Source organism: Rattus norvegicus, chromosome 20 (assembly GCF_036323735.1).
Source record: "Rattus norvegicus strain BN/NHsdMcwi chromosome 20, GRCr8, whole genome shotgun sequence".
Lineage (NCBI taxonomy): Eukaryota > Metazoa > Chordata > Mammalia > Rodentia > Muridae > Rattus > Rattus norvegicus.
In genome coordinates, this window is record NC_086038.1 from 25,597,728 (window position 1) to 25,619,938 (window position 22,211).

At 44.6% G+C, this 22,211-nt stretch overlaps 3 protein-coding genes across 8 annotated transcripts in view; 1 reads left to right on the forward strand and 2 right to left on the reverse strand.

The window, feature by feature from the left end:
• The window catches only part of Pbld2 (phenazine biosynthesis-like protein domain containing 2), a 30,913-nt gene extending 30,778 nt beyond the window's left edge, over positions 1 to 135 (reverse strand). Inside the window, exon 1 of the mRNA XM_039099156.2 lies at positions 1 to 135. Within this exon, the coding sequence (XP_038955084.1) occupies positions 1 to 84 (84 nt within the window). The 5' untranslated portion in view covers positions 85 to 135.
• The window catches only part of Rufy2 (RUN and FYVE domain containing 2), a 90,988-nt gene that overhangs the window by 30,778 nt on the left and 37,999 nt on the right, over positions 1 to 22,211 (reverse strand). For all 5 annotated transcript variants that reach the window (XM_063279538.1, XM_039099096.2, XM_063279536.1 and 2 more), the window contains exon 18: positions 1 to 22,211. This exon is cut by the window's right edge and continues 7,751 nt beyond it. The gene's annotated coding sequence lies outside the window, so the exon portion shown is untranslated.
• Hnrnph3 (heterogeneous nuclear ribonucleoprotein H3) overlaps positions 21,813 to 22,211 on the forward strand; it is a 4,858-nt gene continuing 4,459 nt past the window's right edge. The window contains 1 exon segment of one of the 2 annotated variants that reach the window (NM_001108532.1): positions 21,813 to 21,947. In NM_001108532.1, coding sequence (NP_001102002.1) covers positions 21,836 to 21,947 — 112 coding nt within the window. In that variant the 5' untranslated portion in view covers positions 21,813 to 21,835. 2 annotated transcript variants of the gene reach the window in all.

Sequence of the window (22,211 nt, forward strand, 5' to 3'; positions counted from 1 at the left end):
GCTCTCCAGCAGGCAGACTGCGGCAGGATTACCGTGGAAAGCTGTCACTGTGAACGCATCTGCTATGAAAATCGGGAGCTTCATCTTCCTCACTGGCTCTGTCTGGGAGCTGCCTGCCTTGCTGGGAGCCCGCTTCACTTCCTGTTGTTGAAAAAAAGTTAATGTTTTACTCCATGTAGAGACATCGTTAATAGTTCCCAGATAAAAAGTCAAACAATTACTCCAACATACTTTGCACCTAAAGATGTGTGCACCCCTACTTTTCAAAGCCTTTGCATTTAATTTGTTTTAAAATACTAGCTGAATGAAACATTTTTAACCTTAGTCTATTCACCTCTCAACCCCAACAGAACTCCCCAACATAATCGCCTTCTTTCCTAGAGTAGCTGAAACTAGCTGAGGCAGTAACTTTAGCGAAATTCATGAGACATCTGAGAGGTGCATGTCTTCCAGTCTCTCAAGGCCAAACATGGTGTGCGTGTGTGTGTGTGTGTGTGTGTGTGTGTGTGTGTGTGTGTGTGTGTGTGTGCGTGCGTGCGTGCGTGCGTGTTTGTGTGTGTGTGTGTGTGTGTGTGTGTGTGTGTGTGTGTTGAGGATTAAAACTAGGGACTCAGTCAGATGTGTGGTGCACACCTTTAATCCCAGCACTGGGGAGGCAGAGGCAGTGAGTTTGAGGCCCAGGCTGGTCTACAAAGTGACTTCCAAGACAGCCAGGATTACACGGAGAAACCCTGTATTGAACCCCTTCCCCATCTCCCCCAAAAATAGAACAAAAACACAACAACAACAATAACAAACCTCCCCCAGAAACCAGGGACTCTATCAAGCTAAACAAAAATTTACAACTCCTTTTTTTTTAATTTATTTATTTATTATGTATACATCATACAGCTTTCTGCCTGCATGTATACAACTACAGGCCAGAAGAGGGCACCAGACTATAGATTATAGTCTGGTTGTGAGCCACCATGTGGTTGCTGGGAATTGAACTCAGGACCTCTGGAAGAGCAGTCAGTGCTCTTAACCACTGAGCCATCTCTCCAGCCCCAAATTTATAGCTCCGAAGTTCCCGATTTCTATCTAGGAGTTGTGGGGGCCAGGTTTCCTCGCCAGGCTGCACACTCTGGCCTGAGACCCGAGGGCTCAAGTATACTGCCTAACAGTATACTACAGTATCCAGCTCTGGCTTTGAATGTCTCAGAGGGTCTATCTAACAAGCTGTCTTTCACTATTCAATAAGATGTCGCAGGCCCTCCACCCACAGCAGACCCAGTGTCAGCTTCTCTTCTTTAAAGGACTTGGATTCTGTTTTGGCTCAGGGATGCCCAGGGTCCCTGTCTGTCAGGACAGTTTCATTCCCTTTGTCAGATGGTCAGTTTTCAAGATTTCCTACAGCTACATGGTGACAAGTCTCAACTAGGGAAGGAAGGCTAGAAAGATCCTGGAGAAAGTTTTGCTTTCTGGTTAACAGGAACAGAGCTAAGAGAATAGGATGCCCATCCTTTTTTGCTGAGCTGAACGTATTTTTGATCCTAGAAACGCAGCAGCCTGGTCATTGCACCATGATAAGCAAGGAGATAGAAGGCTCAGAGACGAGATATGGGGAAAGAGTGCACTTGCTGGTGCTGTAGCTAACCTGCTGGGTGCCCCTTAAGCGGTCCTACCTCTGAACTTCTGCCTAATACAGAGTAAAAGTCTCAAAGTTTGAAGCCATTGTTAGTACAGAGACGGCCAGAATAGTGATTCGCCAAAGGACCCATAAGTATGTTTTGTTACTAGCAAGAGGTAATTAGGTTCAATCAACTGATTATTCTGGATTAGCAAACTCCAGGTAAAATATGTGTGTATGTGTATATATGTATAATATATATGTTATATATACATAACACATAATGGTTTATATATAATATATAATATCACATGCATATTTTATATATATTATATTATATTACATTACATTACTGGAGATTGAATAACTCAGATCCTCAGACAGGTGAGGCAAATACTCTACAACTAAGCTAAATCCCAAGCTGGCAGGTATCTTTAATGATAGATGTTGTTGTTAAGACAGGGTTTCTCTGTGTAGTCCTGGCTGTCCTAGAACTTATTCTGTAGGTCTGCCTGGCCTCAAACTCACAAAATCTGCCTGCCTTTGCCTCCTGAGTGCTGGGAATAAAGGGATCCACCACCACCACCCAGCTTTAATGGTGGATCTCTAATGTGCATATACGTGACCGCTATTCTTGGTTGTCAATTTGACAACTTGACTACATCTGGAATTAACTAAAACCTAAGTGGTTGGGTATACCTATGAGGGATATTTTTTCTTTTGTCCCTTTTTTTTTTTAATTTAAGCAGCCATTAAAAACCCTTTCCAAACTTAAATTCTAGTGTTGTTAAAATCTTGGGTTAGAACAGTCACAGAATTTATAGAGACATAAAAAACGTGTCCTAAATTGAGAATGGTGGTGTGTGTCTATTGTTCTAGCTTTTGGGGAGACATAGATCTGAGCCAAAAGGATCTGCCTAAGCCCAGGAGCTTAAAGGCAGCCTGGCCAACACAGTGAAATGCCATCTCAAGGAAAAGAAAATGTCCCTTTATTACAGAAACAGGAAATTAAATGTGCAGCTCTTGTAAACAGTAGCTTAGTTTGTTCCTTCCGAATGCAGTTAAACCCTGAAAGGCATTTATTCTGTATCATATGCCCTATATGGAGGAGATAAAATATTTGGATTAAATGTGATGGAACTAATATAATACATTAAATCTGACATAGCAGATATATGTGTAGCTTGTTCGGGGAAGCAGAGGAAAGCAGATAGATCTCTGTGAGTTTGAGGCCAGCCTGGTCTACATAGCAAGTTCTAGTGAGAACCTGTCTTCTGGCTTCCTGTTGAGATAGGGGGAAAAGAAACTCAAAGCCAGTTTGGAGCAATCCTGGGCTGCACTGCTCCTCTCTTGTAAATAATAAGTTCCTCCCTACTCAACCCCACAACCCACCTTATTTGCTGGATCACAAAATGTGTAAAATTTCCCTCCACCAATCAGCAAGTAGTCAGTTACTGTGGAGGAAAAAGAGGAGGAGGAGGAGGAGGAAGAGGAGACCACCTTCATCATTCTGGAATAGTCTGACAGCTCCCAAATCCCAAAAAGATAAGATATGTCCACAATGAATTACAACTTGGCTTCTGTGCTACTTTCCTGGCAGACCCCCAGTAGCAAGGATTTTTTATTAACCTAATTTGGTTCACATAGTAAGAACAGCTTCTTTCTCCAGAATTGTTTGTCAAAAACAGTCAACCAACTGTTTAAGAACATGACTTCTGCCTGAGCTGTAGGCAAGTTACTGAGGCAAACAATTGGCTTTAAGCAAATGTTTGTAAGCACCAGCATGACATGAGATGATGTGACAGGTCTACTTTCAGGGCTTATTTTAATGGGTGTGCATGTGTGCATCTACAAAAGGCAAAAAGAGGATGCCGGATCCCCTGGAGGTGGTGTCACAGGGGTTTCTTAGCTGCCTGGCATGGGTACTGAGACCTGACCCCAAGTGCTCAGCCAGAACAGCAAGTGCAACCTGGCATGATGGCCTACATCTTTGATTCCAGCGCAGAGGAGGCAGAGGCAGGTGGATCTCTGTGAGTTTGGGGCTAGCTTGGTTTACATAGAAAGATCTAGGATGGTCAGAGCTACATAGTGAGACCCTGTCTCAGAACAATGGACAACAAAACAAACATAAAACAGTACGTGCTTTTAACTGCTGAGCCATTTCTCCAATGCTGGAAGGGGGTTTCCACTGGAAGAAGAAAGGAGAAAAGCTCCGGGGTGTTCCTGGAACTCTAGAAAGCAATGCACAGGTAGACAAACAACTCTGAATCTATTCTAGAACCACAAGCATGAATACCTGAGGAGGCCTAAAGTGGTTACTTTAGCCACCTAGAAACTTTGTGTAAGAGCTGGAGAGATGGCTCAGCGGTTAAGAGCACTGACTGCTCTTCCAGAGGTCCTGAGTTCAATTCCCAGCAACCACATGGTGGCTCACAGCCATTTGTAATGGGATCTGATGACCCCCTTCTGGTGTGTCTGAAGACAGCTACAGTAATATTCATATACGAGAGAGAGAGAGAGAGAGAGAGAGAGAGAGAGAGAGAGAGAGAGAGAGAGAGAAGTCAGGACAGTGCCTGTTAATTTCTCATTGCAACAAAGTAACTGTGCAGGACAACTTAAGCTTGGAAGATTTCTATTGGTTCCTTTTCAGAGAGTTTAAGGTGTTCAGGCACCACGTGGGGGTGGGTCAACAGTAGAGTGGAGAAGAACAGCTCAGGGTATGGCAGCCAGAGAGAGAGAAAGCATTCACTTGAGGAGGAGCTTTATTCCAGCCTCCTGCCCATTCCTGTAATGGGTAAAAGTAGCTAGGTAGTGGTGGTACATGTATGACTTTAATCCCAGCAATTGGGAGGCAGAGGCAGTCAGAGCTCTGTAAGTTCAAAGCCAACTTGTTCTACAGTGTAAGTTCCAGGATGGCCAAGGCTACACAGAGAAACCCTGTCTGGAAAAATAAGAGGGGGAGAAGGGATATTAAGGTCAAGAAAACAAGTAACCCAATTAAAAATGGGGTACAGATCTAAACAGTTCTCAAAAGATGAAACACAAGACACGAGAGTCTGAAAAACAATGAAACATCCTTAGTCATCAGGGAAATGCCACTTAAAACGACTTTGAGATTTCGAATCTTATACAAGTTAAATGGCTAAGAGCAATAAGACAGATGACAGCTCATGTTGGTGAGAATGTGGGGTATGAGGAACACTCATCCACTGCTATGGGAATACAGCCCATACAGTTACTATGGAAACCAGTGTGAGTTCCTTAGGAAGTTGAGAATAGATCTATCTCCAGACCCAGCTCTACAACTCGTAGGCATCTACCTAACGGGCTCTACAACCCACTACAGAGACACTTTTTCATCTGTGTTCATTGCCGCCCTATTCATAACAGCTAGAAATTGTAAACAGCCTAGCTGCCCACTGACTGATGAATGGATCATGAAAAGTGGTATATTTATAAAATGAATATTATTCAGCTGGCTTTTAAACAATCATGAAATCCAAAAATAGTTGGGTGGAACTATAAAAAATTACCCTGGGGGTTGGGGATTTAGCTCAGTGGTAGAGCGCTTGCCTAGGAAGCGCAAGGCCCTGGGTTCGGTCCCCAGCTCCGAAAAAAAGAACCAAAAAAAAAAAAAAATTACCCCGGTGAGGTAACCCAGATCCAAAAAGACAAATGTTCATATTTTCTTATACTTTCTTATATTAGCCTTTAAGCTTTTGACAGGCATACTACAATCCATATAATCACAGAGGTTAGAGGTCTAGAGTAGGAAACTAGGGGAAAGGACATGGTTTTCCAAGGAAGAGGAATAGACTTTATCCTTATGAAAGACAGGGAGAGATTGGAACAGGAGTTATAAGCGGAGAGAGTCAGGGGACAATTAACATGAAGAGTCATCTGGAAACTAACTACAGCAGAAGCTTCTTAAATATGAAAGAAATCTAAATGCATTCACCGAATAACAGGGGAAACAAAGCCCCAACCAGACAACTTTTGCCACTAACTCAAACCTCCAGTGCCAGGAATGGGTTACACCTAATTGAATTGTTGGCCAAAGGGGCCCCATACAAAACCCCTGAAACAACTCAGGGTATTGCTAAGACTGTTGGTTGCTCTCCGCAAATGGATGGTAAGGCCCTATTGCTGAAGACAACACTTAGGTTCTCTTGAAGTTGAAGCCCTTACTAACTAGTGTTTATGACACTGGTCGGTATGCACTCTCTACACTACCAGAGGAGAAAGGTCACCACCAAACGAGCTAGAAAACATTCTATCCACAATGGTGACCTGCCTGCATGACACATAGGCACAATAGTGACACATACGCTGTGGGAGTAACCAACCACTCTCTGATTGGACTTACCACCCACTCCGTGAGATGGAAGCTGTTTCCAACACTTCGCAGATGGCCAGCAACCTGAGACTACGTAAGTCATGCACTTAGAGGAAAGCCAAATACTACTGTTCTGCTAAAGGAACCTCTTAATGAAATGACGCCAAGTGACAATCTGCTCTATCAGATCAGTACCTCAATCAGCCATCATCAGAGAAGCTTCCTCCTGCAGGAGATGGGGGCACATACAGAGGCCCACCGTAGACAATGGGCAAAGAGTGAGAGATTCTGAAACGCTCAGTCCTGCATGGGACGTCTCCATCCAACCCCTCCCCTCAGCACTGTATGCATTATTCAGAAGAGGAGGCAGAAGTAATGTATGAGCCAGACGGCATGGAGGACACCAAGGAAAGAGTGTCTTCATGTGTGTCAGTAAGATTAACACACATGTGAACTCACAGAGAGTTCACGCAAGCATCGGGCCTCCCGAGGTCCAAGCCAGATGGGGGCTCCAGTGCCAAGAGGGGAAGGTGGACACAAACTCCCATCCCTAACCAAGAAGCTATCTCCAAATGATAACCACTTGCAAAGAAAAGGTTTTCTCCAAAAGAGTCTCCCTGGGTATATAAGCCACATTTATGGGTATACCACATGTCCAGCACATGGTCAACAGAAACGGAAATCAATGGAGTTTCTGAGGATTTTTGATCTAATATTGTTTTTTTTTAACCTTACTGGTCTTTTGCTTGTAAATTATGATTTCTGATTTTGTGTATGGTGGGTGCGTGTACGTGCACATGCAAGTGCATACATATGCGTGTGCTTTTGTTCCTGAGGTTTGTTGTTGTTGTTCTTCTTCTTCTTCCCCTCCTCCTCCTCCTCCTCCTTCTTTTCTTCTTCTCCTTCTTCTTCTCCTTCTTCTTCTCCTTCTCCTTCTCCTTCTTCTTCTCCTTCTTCTTCTCCTTCTCCTTCTTCTCCTTCTTCTCCTTCTTCTCCTTCTCCTTCTCCTTCTCCTTCTCCTTCTCCTTCTCCTTCTCCTTCTCCTTCTCCTTCTCCTTCTCCTTCTTCTTCTTCTTCTTCTCCTTCTCCTTCTCCTTCTCCTTCTCCTTCTCCTTCTCCTTCTCCTTATTCTTCTCCTTCTTCTCCTTCTTCTCCTTCTTCTCCTTCTTCTCCTTCTCCTTCTCCTTCTTCCTCTCCTTCTCCTTCTCCTTCTTCTTCTTCTTCTTCTTCTCCTTCTCCTTGTTTTGGTTTTTTGCTTTTGCCTGTTTGTTTTTTTAAATAAAGAGAGAAAGAAGGTGTGGATGGGTGTGAGGGGGGAAGACCTGGGAAATAAGGGAGGGAAACCAAGATGAGGATAGAAAAAAGAAATTTATGTTTAGTTCAAAAAGAAAAGAGAGAGGGAGGGATAGAGAGGGTTATTACAACAAAACAAAACAGACAAACATCTAAGCTTCAGAAGCTAAGACCACGTTTCCATCATTTGTCTGACTAATGTTGTTGAAGTTATTTCCCATCATGCTCTCTGATCTCTGCATCAGAGGCTGGAGGACACAGTGGTTCCAAAACTTTTGCTGTTGTTTCTTTCGTGTTGAGATGGGGTCTTATTTGTAGTTTTGACTGTCCTGGAACTCACTGTATAGACTAGGCTGCATTGGAACTCACAGATCTACCTGACTCTGCCTCCCAAGTGCTGGGATTAAAGGCTTGGGTACCACGGCTGCAAGCCTCTCCCTCAGCAACAACCAAGTATCAGCAGAGTGGAGAGCTGAATTGAGGGGAAACAGTCAGAGAGGAAATCAGCAGAAAGGAGAGCTGAATTGGGGAAAATAGTCTGATAGTGACCATATTTGGAATCTGACTGCAAATAGTAAAATGTATTCATGATCGTGACCTGAAAGCTTTAGTCAGGCTGTGCTAATTCCCAGGGAGTCTGGTGAGGAGAATGCTGGAGAAATCTGATGCAGCTGAGCAATGTCTCAGACATCTTCAGCATCTTAGTCTGCATAAAGAGATTCATGGAGGTAGAGGGACCAAGGGAACAGGGGCAGGGGAGGACTGAGAGAAAGAGAACGAATCATAGTGACTATGTAATAGATTTAATTTCAAAAAATAAATTATCTATATGGGTGCTTTGCCTGTGTGTATATCTGTGTACCAGATATGTGCCTGGTGCCTAAAGAGCCAGAAGGAGGCATCAGTTCCCTTGTAATTAGAGTTACAAATTATCTTGTAAGACACCATATAGGTGCTGGGAATTGAACCCAGGTCTCCTGGGAAAACAGAGAGCAGCCCTGACCATTGAGCCATCTCTCCAGCCCACTATATAATAGGTTTTAAGACTGAAATTATTATTAGAAACAAAGAGGAGGGGTTGGGGATTTAGCTCAGTGGTAGAGCGCTTGCCTAGGAAGCGCAAGGCCCTGGGTTCGGTCCCCAGCCCCGGAAAAAAAGAACCAAAAAAAAAAAAAAAAAAGAAAGAAAAAAGAAAAAAGAAACAAAGAGGAACATGTTTCTATCATGGATCAACATGTGATTGTACTGGCTGGTTTTGTGTGTCAACTTGACACAAGCTGGAGTTATTAAAGAGAAAGGAGCCTCCCTTGAGGAAATGCCTCCATGAGACCCAGCTGTAAGGCATTTTCTCAACTAGTGATTAAGAGTGGAGGAACTGGGGTTGGGTATTTAGCTCAGTGGTAGAGCACTTGCCTAGGAAGTCCAAGGCCCTGGGTTTGGTCCCCAGCTCCGAAAAAAAGAACCCCCCCCCCAAAAAAAGAGCAGAGGAACCAGCCCATTGTGGGTGGTGCTGTCTCTGGGCTGATGATCATAGGTTCTATAAGAGAGCAAACTGAGCAAGTCACGGGAAGCAAGCCAGTAAGTAACATCCCTCCATGGCCTCTGCATCAGCTCCTATGACCTCTGCATCAGCTCTTGCTACCTTCCCTGCTTGAGTTCCAGTCCTGACTTCCTTTGGTGATGAACAGCAATGTGGAAGTGTAAGCTGAATAAACCCTTTCCTCCCCAATTTGCTTCTTGGTGATGATGTTTTGTGCAGGAATAGAAACCCTAAGGCAAGGATGAAGACATGACAAAAATAAATACTTATTAACAGAGCATAAAATGCAAAACTGACAGAGCTAAGGGAAATAGACGACCCAACATCAATAACTGGAAATTTTGATGCCTACTTTCTTGTTTGTTTTGTTGTTGTTTTAAGATTTACTTTTATGGGGTTGGGGATTTAACTCAGTGGTAGAGCGCTTGCCTAACAAGGGCAAGGCCCTGGGTTCGGTTCCCAGCTCCGAAAAAAAGAAAAAAGAAAAAAAAATTTACTTTTATTTATGTATATGTGTCCATGTCTGCTTGCTGTTTAATTTTCTGTTTTTTGTTTGTTTGTTTGTTTGTTTGATTGTTTGTTTGTTTTTTACCAACTTGACACAAGCTAGAGTTATCTGGGAAAAGGGAAAGCCAATTGAGAAAGTTCATACAATGTAGGCAGGCCTGGAGGACATTTTCTTGACGAATGGTTGACGTGAGAGGGCGCAGCCCACTGTGGGCGGTGCTATCTCTGGGCAGGTAGTTCTGGGTGGTTCAAGAAAGCAGAGGTCACCAAGGCAGTGAGTACTAAGGAGCAATTTAAGGGGACTGGAGAATTGGTCGCTCCAACTGTCTGTAACTCCAGTTTCAGGGGATCATTAGGAGTAGCCTTCTTCTAGTCTCTGCTTCAGTTTCTGCCTCCAGGTTCCTGGCCTGCTTGAGTTCTTGCCTTGGCTTCCCTCAGTGATGAACTGTGATAAGATATGTAAACCAAATAAACCCTTTCCTTTGCTTTTGGTCATGGTTTTTTGTGGGTCTGTGTATTGGAAGCTTTCCATGGAGATCCCTGGCCTGGCCAGGTTCAAGAGAAGGGGAGAGAACTTGAGCAGGGAGGAGGAATGGCCTCCGCCACCTCCACTGTTGGTGCTGCTCCACCTCATCTCCACCACTGCCACTTCAGTTGCTCCAAGATGTCAGGCCGGGCTGAGCCATCAGGAGGCTGACTAGCCAGGGAGGGGCACAGGGGAGCTTCTGGTAGCAATTTTGGGAGAGCGGATCTCTTCCCCAAGCGGCAGTGTTATAGCTTCTATGACAGAAGCTCTCAGATGATGGAGTATCTCACACACCTTTATTCTTTCTGGATAAGATCCTCATATACAGTTTTGGGGTAGGTCAGGGTCTGATAGTAGATACTTCCTATTGGCTTGGTCTGAGAGCTTGGGGATAACTTATCTATATCTGGGAGGGCTTGGGGTGCTGCTCCTACGAGACTGATGGTCACAAACCTCTCTACAGGGGGATGTGGAGGGCTGTAGCTACATGACAGGGGCCTGGTTTCCTAGGAGTTTAGGGAAACGCCTACCATCCCTTAGGGTCATAGGGGTTTGAAACCTGAGCTCAACTGGGAACCAGGCTACCTTTCACAGCCCGCTGCCCCACAACTCCCTCTTTTCTTTTTATTAGGGAGAGGTCTCATCAGAATGACTGTCTCCTATGTTGGGAACAGTTTGATACTGAACCAAGACCTGATTAGTAGTGATCTTTGTAATGTTACTCATCTGTTGCTTTAGAAACTGAATGAGACAGGGTGCCAAGAGAAGGGCCAAGGAGGGGAAGAATCTAAACTACCAAGGGGTTAAAGTACCAAGGGGAAGGGGTGTTGGGTGTATAGTGTGCCCAGAGGTTCCCCCAGAGCTCTTTGAGCATTTTATATCTCGTTCTACCAGTCCAGATTCATTGACATAGACATAGAAGCAACATTCCTCCCCCAACAAAATGCAAGTCCCTCCCTGTTCAGCAGTCAAGTAGTCCAGGGCTCTCTGGTTTTGCTAAAAGATATCTGGCCTTGAAGAGACTGAAGGCTGTCTGTAGTGGAAGCCATTGCCTGGTAAGTTTGTCTTGGAAGTCGTTGGCCAGATGTTGTGTTTGGACCAGGGCTGCTCCAGCAGTTTCTGTTGAACCCAGTGAGACAGCAAAGCCTAGTCCAATGAGCAAAGGGATGACACTTCTCTTTTGATAGAGGTCACTGTGGGATCCAGATGGCTTTGTTGGAAGGCCAGTCAACTCAGGGAGTGTTAAATCTAACAGTGGCCTCTAGGATTGGGGGTGACCTGGAGGAGGGTTTTTAGGGTCTCCTTAGGTGTTATTTTCTGTATAGGTAATGACCTCTATCTTAATGTGGTCTCTTTTTGGTAGAGTGGTAAGAACCACCTCTAAGGCTTGTAAGATAGCTCTCCCTAGAAGATTGGTGACTACTTGAGCCACCAGGGGGCGTATGAGACCAGTAGCTCCCACCTATAGGCCTGTTTGGTGGTGAATGCGTGAGAGGCACCCTCTATGCCTAGGAGCTGGGGCCCAGGGGTCAGTTGCCAGTCACATGAGATCTCTTGTCTTAAAATTGTCCTGTTTGCTCCAGTATTAATAAGACACTTGAATGGTTTATTATCTATTTTAATGGTTAATTTTAGGTGGGACCTTCTGAGATGCTGCACCCCCATAAGACTTCTATGGGAGTAGTTGTCCCTCTTATCCCTTTTATTATAGCAATAAAAAGTAAACCAAGATTGTCTCTGCATGTGTATATCATGTGTTTCCTGGTGCTGGATTTACAGGCAATTGCGAGGTGCCCATGGTGGATGCTGGGAGCAGGCAGCAAACAAAAAGATCTATTTGTGTATGAGTACTTTGCACATATATCTATGTGCCATATTTGTTCCTCGTGACCACAGAGGTCAGAACAGGGTGTCAGATCCTCTAGAACTGCACTTACAGATGGTTATGAACCACTGTGTGTGCACTGAGACTCAAACCTAGGTCCTCTGCAAGAGGCAGAGCCATTTCTCCAGCCCGGAACAAACAGATTCTTTGGGTGGGGGCTGTTGCTGTTCGGTTTGTTTTTAAAAGCAGGCTTCTCTCAGGATTATGTGTCTTAGGATGGTCTGGAACTCATTACATAGCTCAGGCTCCCCTTGACCTTTCACCTTCCAGCCTCTGCCTCCTGAGCATTACTGGAGTGTGTGTGTACCACCATCATACCTGCATCTGTCCTTAGTACAGCTTTTCTGAATCAGTGCTTCTCTGCTGTGTCTTCTTCTAGCCACCCCCTCTCCATTTTTATCTACCCTCCACATGATAATTAGAATTATCAAATTAGAGGCTGGGGACAAAGCACCTTTGGTGGAGCCTTATCATGCCTTACCATGCTTGACACAATTTCCTTTTTTGTTGAGAACTGGATAGTTGTATAAGAAGGAACTGTTTTCATTTTCCTGATAACAATACTCTTTTGTTTATGATTTTACTTGTCAATTTTTACTTTGGCAGTGCTGGGGAGTGACCTGAGGGTTCACATGTTAGGCAGGTCCTCTACCACTGAGCTACACAATTTGGTGACCAAGGAGGCCAAAGAAGGTGTCAGGTGTCTTGGAACTGGAGTTAGATGATTATGGGAATCAAATGTGGGTCTTCTGGAAGTGTGGCCAGTGTTCTTTACCACTGAGCTTTCTTGTGTGTGTGTGTGGGGGAGGCATTGTGTGCTTGCCACATGTGTTTAGTAGTCTGAGGACAAGCTGTGGGAGTTGGTTTTCTCGTCCCATCTTGTGGGTCCCAGGGATTGAACTCTGATTAGCTTGGTTGAGTGCTGGGCTGTTTGGAAGCGCTGAGATACTGCTCAGGGGTGGGAAAATAGTCTGAGAAGTGGGAAACCAGAGCTGGTTTGGGGGTCCCTGGGCCTGCAACGAGGCCGGGCCAATGGGGTTCTCAGGCCCTTGAATGTACAGGTGGTGCTGGAAGTCATAGAAGAGCCGAGAACGGGATTGGGAGACCTGCAGGCCAGGACGTCTGTGGCTTGTCCCAGCAGTGATTGTCCTTTGCTTGGAAGTGGCATGCTTGGTGGTGTTGTGGTTAGGAGAAGAGAGGCCTTCTACAGGAGAACTAAGCTATGGTTCTGTAGGGGAGTGCCCCCTCTCCATGGCTCCCTACAGCAGATCTTGATGAAAGAGACAGGCCATGATTCTAAACAGTTTATTGATTGTTCATGTTGGAAAATGGATGCATAACCCTTTTCTCAGGGTCTGACCGGAGACTGAATACCTTTTATCTGGGAAAGGAAGCTTATTGGCTAAGCCCTCACGGCCTCTAGGTACCTAGGATGGAGAACTCTGTTTTGGGTCTATGTGACCACAGGGCACATTTATTTTATGTGAGGAACATGGCACGTGAACAGGGAGCAAGGAGTGTACCCACCGAGTCTCCGGTCTCAACTTGCTCTACCTTACCCAACTTCCTGGCATGGTTTTACTGTCCAATACACACATATAATAATTTGCTGGAGTCTGGTAAAAATGAATTAAAGTGTCGGTTTGAATATGCTTGGCCCACAGGGAGTGTTAGGAGGAGTGGCCTTGTTGGAGGAAGTGTTTCACTGCGGGGTGGGCTTTGAAGCTCCACTCAGTGCAGAAGAGTCAGCTTCTCCATGCTTAGATCCAGATGCAGAACTCTTAGCCTCAGCTCCTTCTCCAGTACCATGTCTACCTGGATGCTGCCATGCTTCCTCCCATGATGAACCTCTAAGCCAGCCCCAATTAAATGTTTCCTTTATAAGAGTTGCTTGGGTCATGGTTTCTCTTTACAACAGTAAAACCCTAATTAGGACAATGTACCCCTAAAACGTAAAAGCAGGACTGAGGAGATGCCTCAGCAGAGAAGAATGCTTATTGCCCTTGTCGGGGACCAGGGCTTGGTTCCTAGCACCTTATCAAGTGACTCACAACTGCCTGTCTCCAGCTCCAGGGGATCCAATGCCCTCTGGCCTCTGAGGGCTCCTGTGAGTACACACCCAGGCACTTGCACATATACACAAACTTAAATCTTGAAAAAAAAAAGCTTAAAAAGTGGGTGTGGCAACACATACCTGTCAATAGCGTGTATGGATGGAAACAGGACGGAGGGTCCCAGAGTAGCCTGGGGTGTTTAGCAAGTCTCAAGAAGCCTCACACACACAAAACTATAAACTGGGGTTGAAAGAAATGATCTCTTATCTCTTATCATGACGTATCTCCTACATTGCCATCCACTTAGACATTCCAAAAGGCACAGTGATGACACACGTTCCCTGGTTCTTTTCTTTGGCTCCCACAGTGGTCACCGGAGCAATTCAATACTTGGAACTATTTCAAAAAATTAGAGAAAGGGGACCTGAAGTTATAAGCACATTAGGAAGGGTGGGTGCCTTGCAAGCAGAGGACCTGAGTTTTGATCCATTTAAGAGGCAGAGCCAGGAGAGTCTCTGGGGCTTGCGGGCCAGCCAACCTTGTCTAGGCAAACCCTAGGCCAGTGAGGGGCCCTGTCTCATTAAGAGGTGTATAGTGAGGACAAGTAGATGGCTCAGAGGGTAAAGGAGCTTGCTGCCAAGCCTTGTGCCATGGGTTTGATTCCCCAGGCTCCACATGGTAGGACAGAATGGAGAGAACGGACCCATGAAGGCTGTCCTCTGACCTTCACTACACACACACACACACACACACACACACACACACACACACACACAAAAGAAGCCCAGAAGATGCTTGTGGGCTGGCCTCCATGGGCACACAAGCACAGGTATCTCCTCCAGTATAGAGAATGACTGGGTTCAGGGCCTCCTGCCTTAGGAACCATTTGTTTACTTAATATCATAGTAAATGAGGTCTTTTCATTTCCATAGTTCCCGGGGAAGTAATTTAAACAAACACTCAAAGCTGGAATCTTTGAGAGCCTTGTCCTGAGAAACGGTGGTAGCCATGTGAAGAAGGTGGTCCATCTTCTGAAGACATCAGATATTTAGGTCATAAACCAGAGAAGGAGCCCTTCACAAAACCTTGTCAGAGTTGCTGTTCCAAAGCCCTTAAACACTGAATAGACACAACCCCAATATGATGTTGTGGGTCATTTTGTTCTTGGCTTATTTTCATGCAGGCAAAGTGATTATTATGATTCCATTCTAGTGATACTCTGTAGTATCATTAGGGATGTGTGAACATAGACTGTACACTAGTTTTTAGCTAATGTGCTCTGTCTGCCCTAAGAGAGCGCATTCTCAGTTTCTCTTTCATTTTCATGCATGCCCTGCATGGAATTTTCCTTTTGTCTTTTTTCTGATGGAGTAATGCACAGTGACGTGTATCCTTTTCCTCTGGGAGGGGTGGGCATTTCTATTTCCTTCTCTTGCTTCATCTTTTCTCTCATTATACACTGTAACAGAAATTCTCTTCAGGGTCCCTATGACCTCTACTCTAACAGGAGAGCACATGAGAGGGGGGTGGGGAGCAACTGGGAGCCCTGAGCTGTAACCATCTCCATGGAGACAATTCCTTAGAGATCAATCTGGAAACAATTCTGTAGGCATCACCGAACAGCAGGGTCCAATTGCACCAAGTCTAACAACAGGATTCAACCGTGTGAGGAAGGATCAGCTGTTCTTTTTAAAAGAAAATTAGTAAACTAAGAAGTTAAAACAAATTACCTATATCATGGTCTAATGCTCCTTTAAATGAAAACATTCCTACTAGCTGTAATAAAAAGGCAAAAGGACTGGATATACTAATTCCAAGACCTTCTAAATCTTCATAGTGGTAAAGAGCACTCACCACAAAGAAATGATATAGACACGCCTCCAAAAGAAACATCAAACTGGTTGAAAAGTCATATATTAGAACCATCAAAACAAACTGAGGATTGTTGCCTATAACCACACAAAGTGTATGCAAAGAATGCCAAATTTATTCAGGCGGTAAGTAGACAGAATTCCAGGGGAAGAGGAAAAGGGATTACAGAAGTCCACCCACCATTGTATTGAAAGACTGAAAGAGAAAGGAGCCATGTAATTAAACCCAATAGAAAAAAGGCCCTGGTTCGAGTTCACCCTAAGTGTTCAGTTTGGAGTTCTGCTAATGAACCAGTTAGGTTTTGGTTTCCTCCTGTCCTGTCTACCCCCCTCGCCCCCACCCCCAGTGTATCCTTGGCTGTCCCGGAACTTACTCTGTAGACCAGGCTGGCCTCTAACTCAGAGATCTACCTGCCTCTTTCTCCCGAATGTTGGGATTAAAGATGTGTACCCAGCTAAACCAGTTACTTTTTAAAAATGAGAACATACTTTGAGCCCTAAATTCAACCCCCAGCTATTAAAAGGAAGGGGGTGACTTTAGGGAATTAAAGTAACAATAAGATAACCAAGCTTCAGCAAGTCTTTAGCTAGTAAACTTCTAATTTGTAACCACAAAAAAAGGGTTTAGTGTTAGGCTCAGCTTTTTGTGTTGGGCAATTTATTTTCACTCTGATGGGTCTAGGAAGTGCACCTATGAAATGAATACCACTTTTTAAGGCTATGGAGACACATGATGTAGAGGTTGGAGGGTCAGAGTTCAAGATTATCCTTGGCTACCCAAGAACAAAGACAACGAATTGCTTACTATGTCGTTCCAGTAAGTCCTTAATAAACCTGAACTATGATGGCTTCTATAATAACTTTTGATTTTCCTGTCTGTAATTATAATCACACACACACACACACACACACACACACACACACACACACACACACAACTTTCTCTGAGGGAAATTTTGGGTTATAAAATCAGTAGAGCACTAAAGACTTTCAAGTAGGTTTGAAGATGAATTAAAACTGTGAAATGCAAGTTTCCATACCAGAAAGTAATTGGCCTCTTAGCTCTAGTCTAAACATAAATAAAATTCTCATAAGTAAAATTCATCCTTCTACACTGCCAATGTACCACGCAGCCCCACTCCACTCCTAATGAACTTCCCAGTGTCTGTAGCGCAAAGAAATCTTTGAATGCACACTGAACAGTGATCCCAACCTAGCCCCGTCCACGTTTAGTCTTAATCTGTCCACCCTGGCCTCTTTGCCCTCACACTGTCCATTCCTAACGTAATTTGCTTTGCTCTTCTAAGTCTCTTACACCAGGGTGGCCCTCAACCTTCCAAGAGACTTTCCATGTGCAATTTGTGCTAAAACTTAAAAAGAGAGCACGACAGAACGTCAACAAGCGTTTCTTAGGTGTCTCCGGGAAGCAGTTTTTAGGAATACTAAACTTTATTTAGATAAAGTATACTGCCATGAGCCGCTGACCCGTCAGTGGGTTTAATGGAGAGAAAAATGAAACATGGCAGGTAGGAAACCAATCAAGACGTCGAGGTTGGCTATGCAGGTGAACAAAGGGGAATCCTGTTGGATTTAGGCGTTTTGTATTTTCGGAGGCGAAACATTCATTTTCTTCCGATTGCATAATGCAAACACGGTAGACGAGAAAAGAAAGCCTTTCCCTGGTTGGGGGGCAGAAACCACGTGGCTCCTTTCGCGCGGGGGGCCTGTGTGGGATTTATTCCCGGTGAAACATTAAAGAGATTTCGCAAACCTACAGAGCTCACGGCCGGATTAACCCATACATGAGCTCCCCCTGCCACATCGAGATGATCCTCACTGAGAAGGAACAGATTGTTCCAAAGCCAGAAGAGGAGGTTGCACAGAAGAAAAAGATATCCCAGAAGAAATTGAAGAAACAAAAGCTCATGGCACGGGAATAAATTCAGCATAAATAAATGCGGATAAAGTAAAAAAAAAAAAAAAAGAGATTTCGCAAACCGCGTCACCACGGCTCCGCAGAAGCCACACACGCCCTCCCGTGGGGAGAGACAAAAGCGAGCTCGGGGGTTCAGAGGTTCGGTAACCAGGAGATAACCGAGTCCGCAACAGTCCCCTTGCGCCATTCCGCGCCCACCACGGTTGCCACTACGCAGGTCCTGAGTGCGTAGGTGCCCTTGGCCCCGCCCTTACCAAGACCCCACTGTAATCAAGTCTCGCGAGAGCAGAGCGGCCGGTCTGGGCACTCCGCCCCGCCCCCTCCTTCTCGCTCGCTCCCTCCCATCCCCCCTCGCCAGTCTCTGTGCTGCGCAGCTCCCGGAGCGGTTGCAGCCGCGGGAGACGGTTGAGGGAGAAGAAAAAACCAACACCACCACCACCAACAACAAAACAAGCCAAAAAACCGTTGTGGAGAGCGCTGAGCCGCGAACCAGCCCGTGGTCCCTGCCGGCGACCGGATCCCCGCGACCGTCGGAGTCAGCGTTGCTAGCACCCCACAGGGTATCTGAAGTAGAAGTGGGGTAGGTTGGGCCGGTGGTGCCGACCGCGGAGTCGGGAGAAGGACGAAGAGCCCGGAAGCGGGTGAGGGAAAGTGGAGTCGCCGTGCGCCCCGGCGCTCGCTCTCTCGGCTGCCGCCATCTTGGGGCCGACGGCGGCCCGGTCGCCTTCCCGCCTTTCCCCGCTCCCGCTACTTTGTCGCCTCTGGCTTGCGGAAAGTGTCAGGAAGGAGGGGGGCGGGAGAGCCGAGCTCTCCGGTAGGGATGAGGGTGGGGAGCTCAATGAGCCGGGCTAGCGCGGAGGCGGGACGCGCTTCGGATAGAAATGGCGTCCCGCGGGCCCGGCCTCCCACCGCGGCCTCCGGTGCTCTCGAAGGCACCTGGGCTGGCGGGGCTGCGGATGGCTGCTGACGCAGACGCCCGGGATGAGACAGGGGGAGCCGGGGGGGGGGGGAGAAACCAGTGACGATGGGAGCGCTCCGCTGCCAGATGCAGGACAAAGGCGGCCACCGTCCTCCTTTGTAATTCCGCCTCGGTGGCGAAGGAGGGGGGCTGTCCCCTAGTTCTCTGGTTTCCAGGGCAAGGTAGATAAACGGAAAATCTGCAGGAGGAGGTAAAGGACGCTTAGCCGCCCTTTTAGTCTCGATTTGGAACTGCGGAAAGAGTACGTACGCATCTCCAAAGGATTCCTTCCCATCCCACACTGCATGCCCCGCTTAGATGTTTACCGAGACTTTAATTTTGTAAGAGAAGTGAAAGGCTGATCTAATAGGAATAGCACCCTATTCCGGTGAGATGGGTATGTTTCAAATAGGTCGAGTCCGGTGAACATAGTACATAGTACATCTTTTAAGCAGGGGTTGATAGTTAAATGAGGTTTTTGTGTAGGTAATTCTCCAAGAATTGTGTTTTGTGTCGTTCTGTAATTAAGGCTGAAAGTCAAATACATTCGTTTCATTTAATGTCTAGGCGTGTTTAAAACTTAAGTATCAAACTGTGGTGTTTCGAACCAGAACTCTGTTTATTAAAATGGAAGCCTAATCCCGTACCTAGTTGATGTGTTTTGGGTCCATAAATTAGAACTGTGTCAGTAATTTTCATTGAAGATGGGTTAAAAAGGAAAAAAGGACATCCTGGGCCTGAAAGTTAGTTTGTAGTATTACTCATGAGTAATGGGAAAACTGTTAAGCGCATTCCAAGATTTACGACAAAAGCTGGACAAAACGCTCATTAGTATGGACTTTGGAAATGCAGAGGGCTCAGATCGACTGTAATGAGCTAAATGATATGCCAACTTTTCTTGATTGAATTATATTATAAATATCTTTGCTTTTTTTTTTTTTTTGAGACAGGATCTTGTTATTAACCTGTAACTGGTTGTGTACAGAAGGCTGCCTTCTAACTCTCTAGGAGCCACCTGCCTCTACCTCCCAAATGTGTTTTGTTTTGAGATAGGGTTTCATTGTAGATCTTGGAGGATCTTGTTACTTTTCCCTCCCAAGTGCTGGGGTGGCAGCTGTCAGCCACCATCAACTTAATCAGTGGATTACTAGTTGTCAGACTTATCACTACAATCCGGTTTTTAAAACACTTCTATAATTTCAAAAAGAATATATGTACCAACAGTCATCCCATGACAGTTCTCTATTTCAAACCTGGGAAGATCGTGGTTTTGGTTTTTTTTTTTTTTTTTAGATTTTTATGATCTGGGTGTTTGTGTAATTTGGAATAGTATGTAGTCTTTTGTGACTGAAATTTTTGTTTTCTATTTAAAGTCTCAAAAATGTTACTAAAATTGGCTTCATTTTAACTGATAGTCTTTTTTTTTTTCTTTTTTTTTTCCGGGGCTGGGGACCGAACCCAGAACCTTGCGCTTCCTAGGCAAGCGCTCTACCAGTGAGCCAAATCCCCAACCCCAACTGATAGTATTTTTAAATTGGTCCTATCACTTGGAGGTTTTATGGTTAGTGTTTTGCTGCCTACCCTGGCAACCCTAGGACTCCTAGGTTCAAACCATCCTTCCTTCCCCTTTAGCATGGATGTGATTCAGGTTGGTTTCCTGTCTCAAGCTCTGAAATTAGTGACATGAGAACAATTGGCATCCCCACAGCAGAGTAGCAATTAGTTTATGACACTGTTATAAAGGTTGGAGTATTGTAAATAGTGAAGTGAACTGTTGCATAGCCTTTGAAAACTGTATATTAAGGTATCAGAACAGACTGCCCTTTGGGTTTTAGTGGGATTCTAGAGTTGACTTAAAAGGTATATTAGAGCAAGGCTGCTTCCCTACTCTCTTTACTTGAATAGAAAGTCACCCTATGAGATAACTTTTTGTCCAAATCAGTTTTTGCCCAGTAAAGTTTTGTTAATTGAAATCAAGAACTGTTGAACAAAAATTTTTCTCTGACCTTCACATTGCACTCAGGTATGTGTGTGAGGTATGAGCACATACACCAGATTAATTAACTGTAATAAAAGATTGTTAAATAAAAGTTATCAGTGTAGTGTTTTTCAGAGTTCTTGTTTTCATAAGGACTTTCCTGGCAAAAATGGTGTTTTAAGTTTTAGACACACAAAAGAGCTTTCTCCCTTGTACTTGCTACTGAAATACTTGTCTTTCCCTCATTTTAATTTTATGAATGTTTTGCTTGTGTCTGTGTTATGTATACCACATGGGTAGAAACCCAAAGAGTGTTAGATCCATGGGAACTGGGGTTATACAAGGTTCTAAGCCCCTGTGTAGGTGCTGGGAATAGAGCCCAGGTCCTCTGCAAGAGAAGCAGTGCTTTTTGTGATGAATTATAGTCATCTCATGGGGGTGAGGGTGGGATTATCTTAAGCTGGTGTGGTAGCATCTGTAATTCCATCTATGAGTCCTGTCCAGGTTATAGAGCTCCACCTGGCTACATTAGTTTGTTTTTATACTCAGACTTCAAATATGAATAGGCATGTACTATATATACCTTTGTGTTATTAAACATTTGCAGTTGGGCAGGTGTGTCAGTAAAGCTTAGTACTCTCCAGCTGAGGCACGACTGCTTGAAGTTCAAGGCGAACCTGGGCACTGAGGCCCTTGGATTTTTGGTTTTGTTTCTCGTCTTGTATTCTTTTTGTTGGTGTTTGGTTTTTTTTTTTTTTTTTTTTTTTTTTTTTTGAGACTAGAGAACAGCCCTGGCTATCCTGGAATTTACTTTGTAGACAAGGCTAGCCTTAAACTCCCAGAGATTCTCCTGCCTCTGCCTCTCCAATGCTGGGATTAAAGGTGAAGATCCTTGTTTTAAAACAGAAACAAGTCCCCAGCTCCGAAAAAAAGAACAAAAAAAAAAAAACAAAAAAAAAAAAAAACAGAAACAAGTTTGGTATATAGTGACACCCTGTCTGTAAAACAAAGTCTGGGGAGCTTTGTAAAACAGTGTAGCATGAGGAAAAGGATAGTGTGTGACAGCAAATTTTATTCTGGTGGTAAAATTCTACAAGCCTTGTTAGATCTTCAGGGTTGTTGGTAGGAGGGGGGTGAATTTCACTATCTTTTCCTACCCTACCCCAAAGAAGCATGTTAATAGAACACTGTTGCAGATTGTCCCAGGAGTCACTTTAACTTTTGCCTGCATTTTGAGTTGTGACACTTGTCAGAGTTGTTGGAGTTTTGGTAAGACTGTGTTGTGATTGACTGCTTTATGTGCTTGTTTATTTTCATAGCATTTAAATCAAGCGGTATTGAAATGGATTGGGTTATGAAACATAATGGTCCAAATGACGCTAGTGATGGGACAGTGCGACTTCGTGGACTGCCATTTGGTTGCAGCAAAGAGGAAATAGTTCAGTTCTTTCAAGGTACCTCTAGCACTAGTCAAAGTTTAGTAGTATTTTAAATTGTGTTTATTAGCTGTTACTGTTTTTAATTTGTAAAACCCATTTGATTTTAGAACTTAGTTTTGTGAAAACCTGGGTTATATAGTAAAATGGGGAATGTGCTCCAGTTACTATTGCATAGAGTATGTGTAGGCCAAGTAAACATTGATGATGTATAGTGTAGTTAACCGAGAGTAACTGTGATGACATGGGCTGTGAGTTACCATTGGGAGCACAGTTAAATGA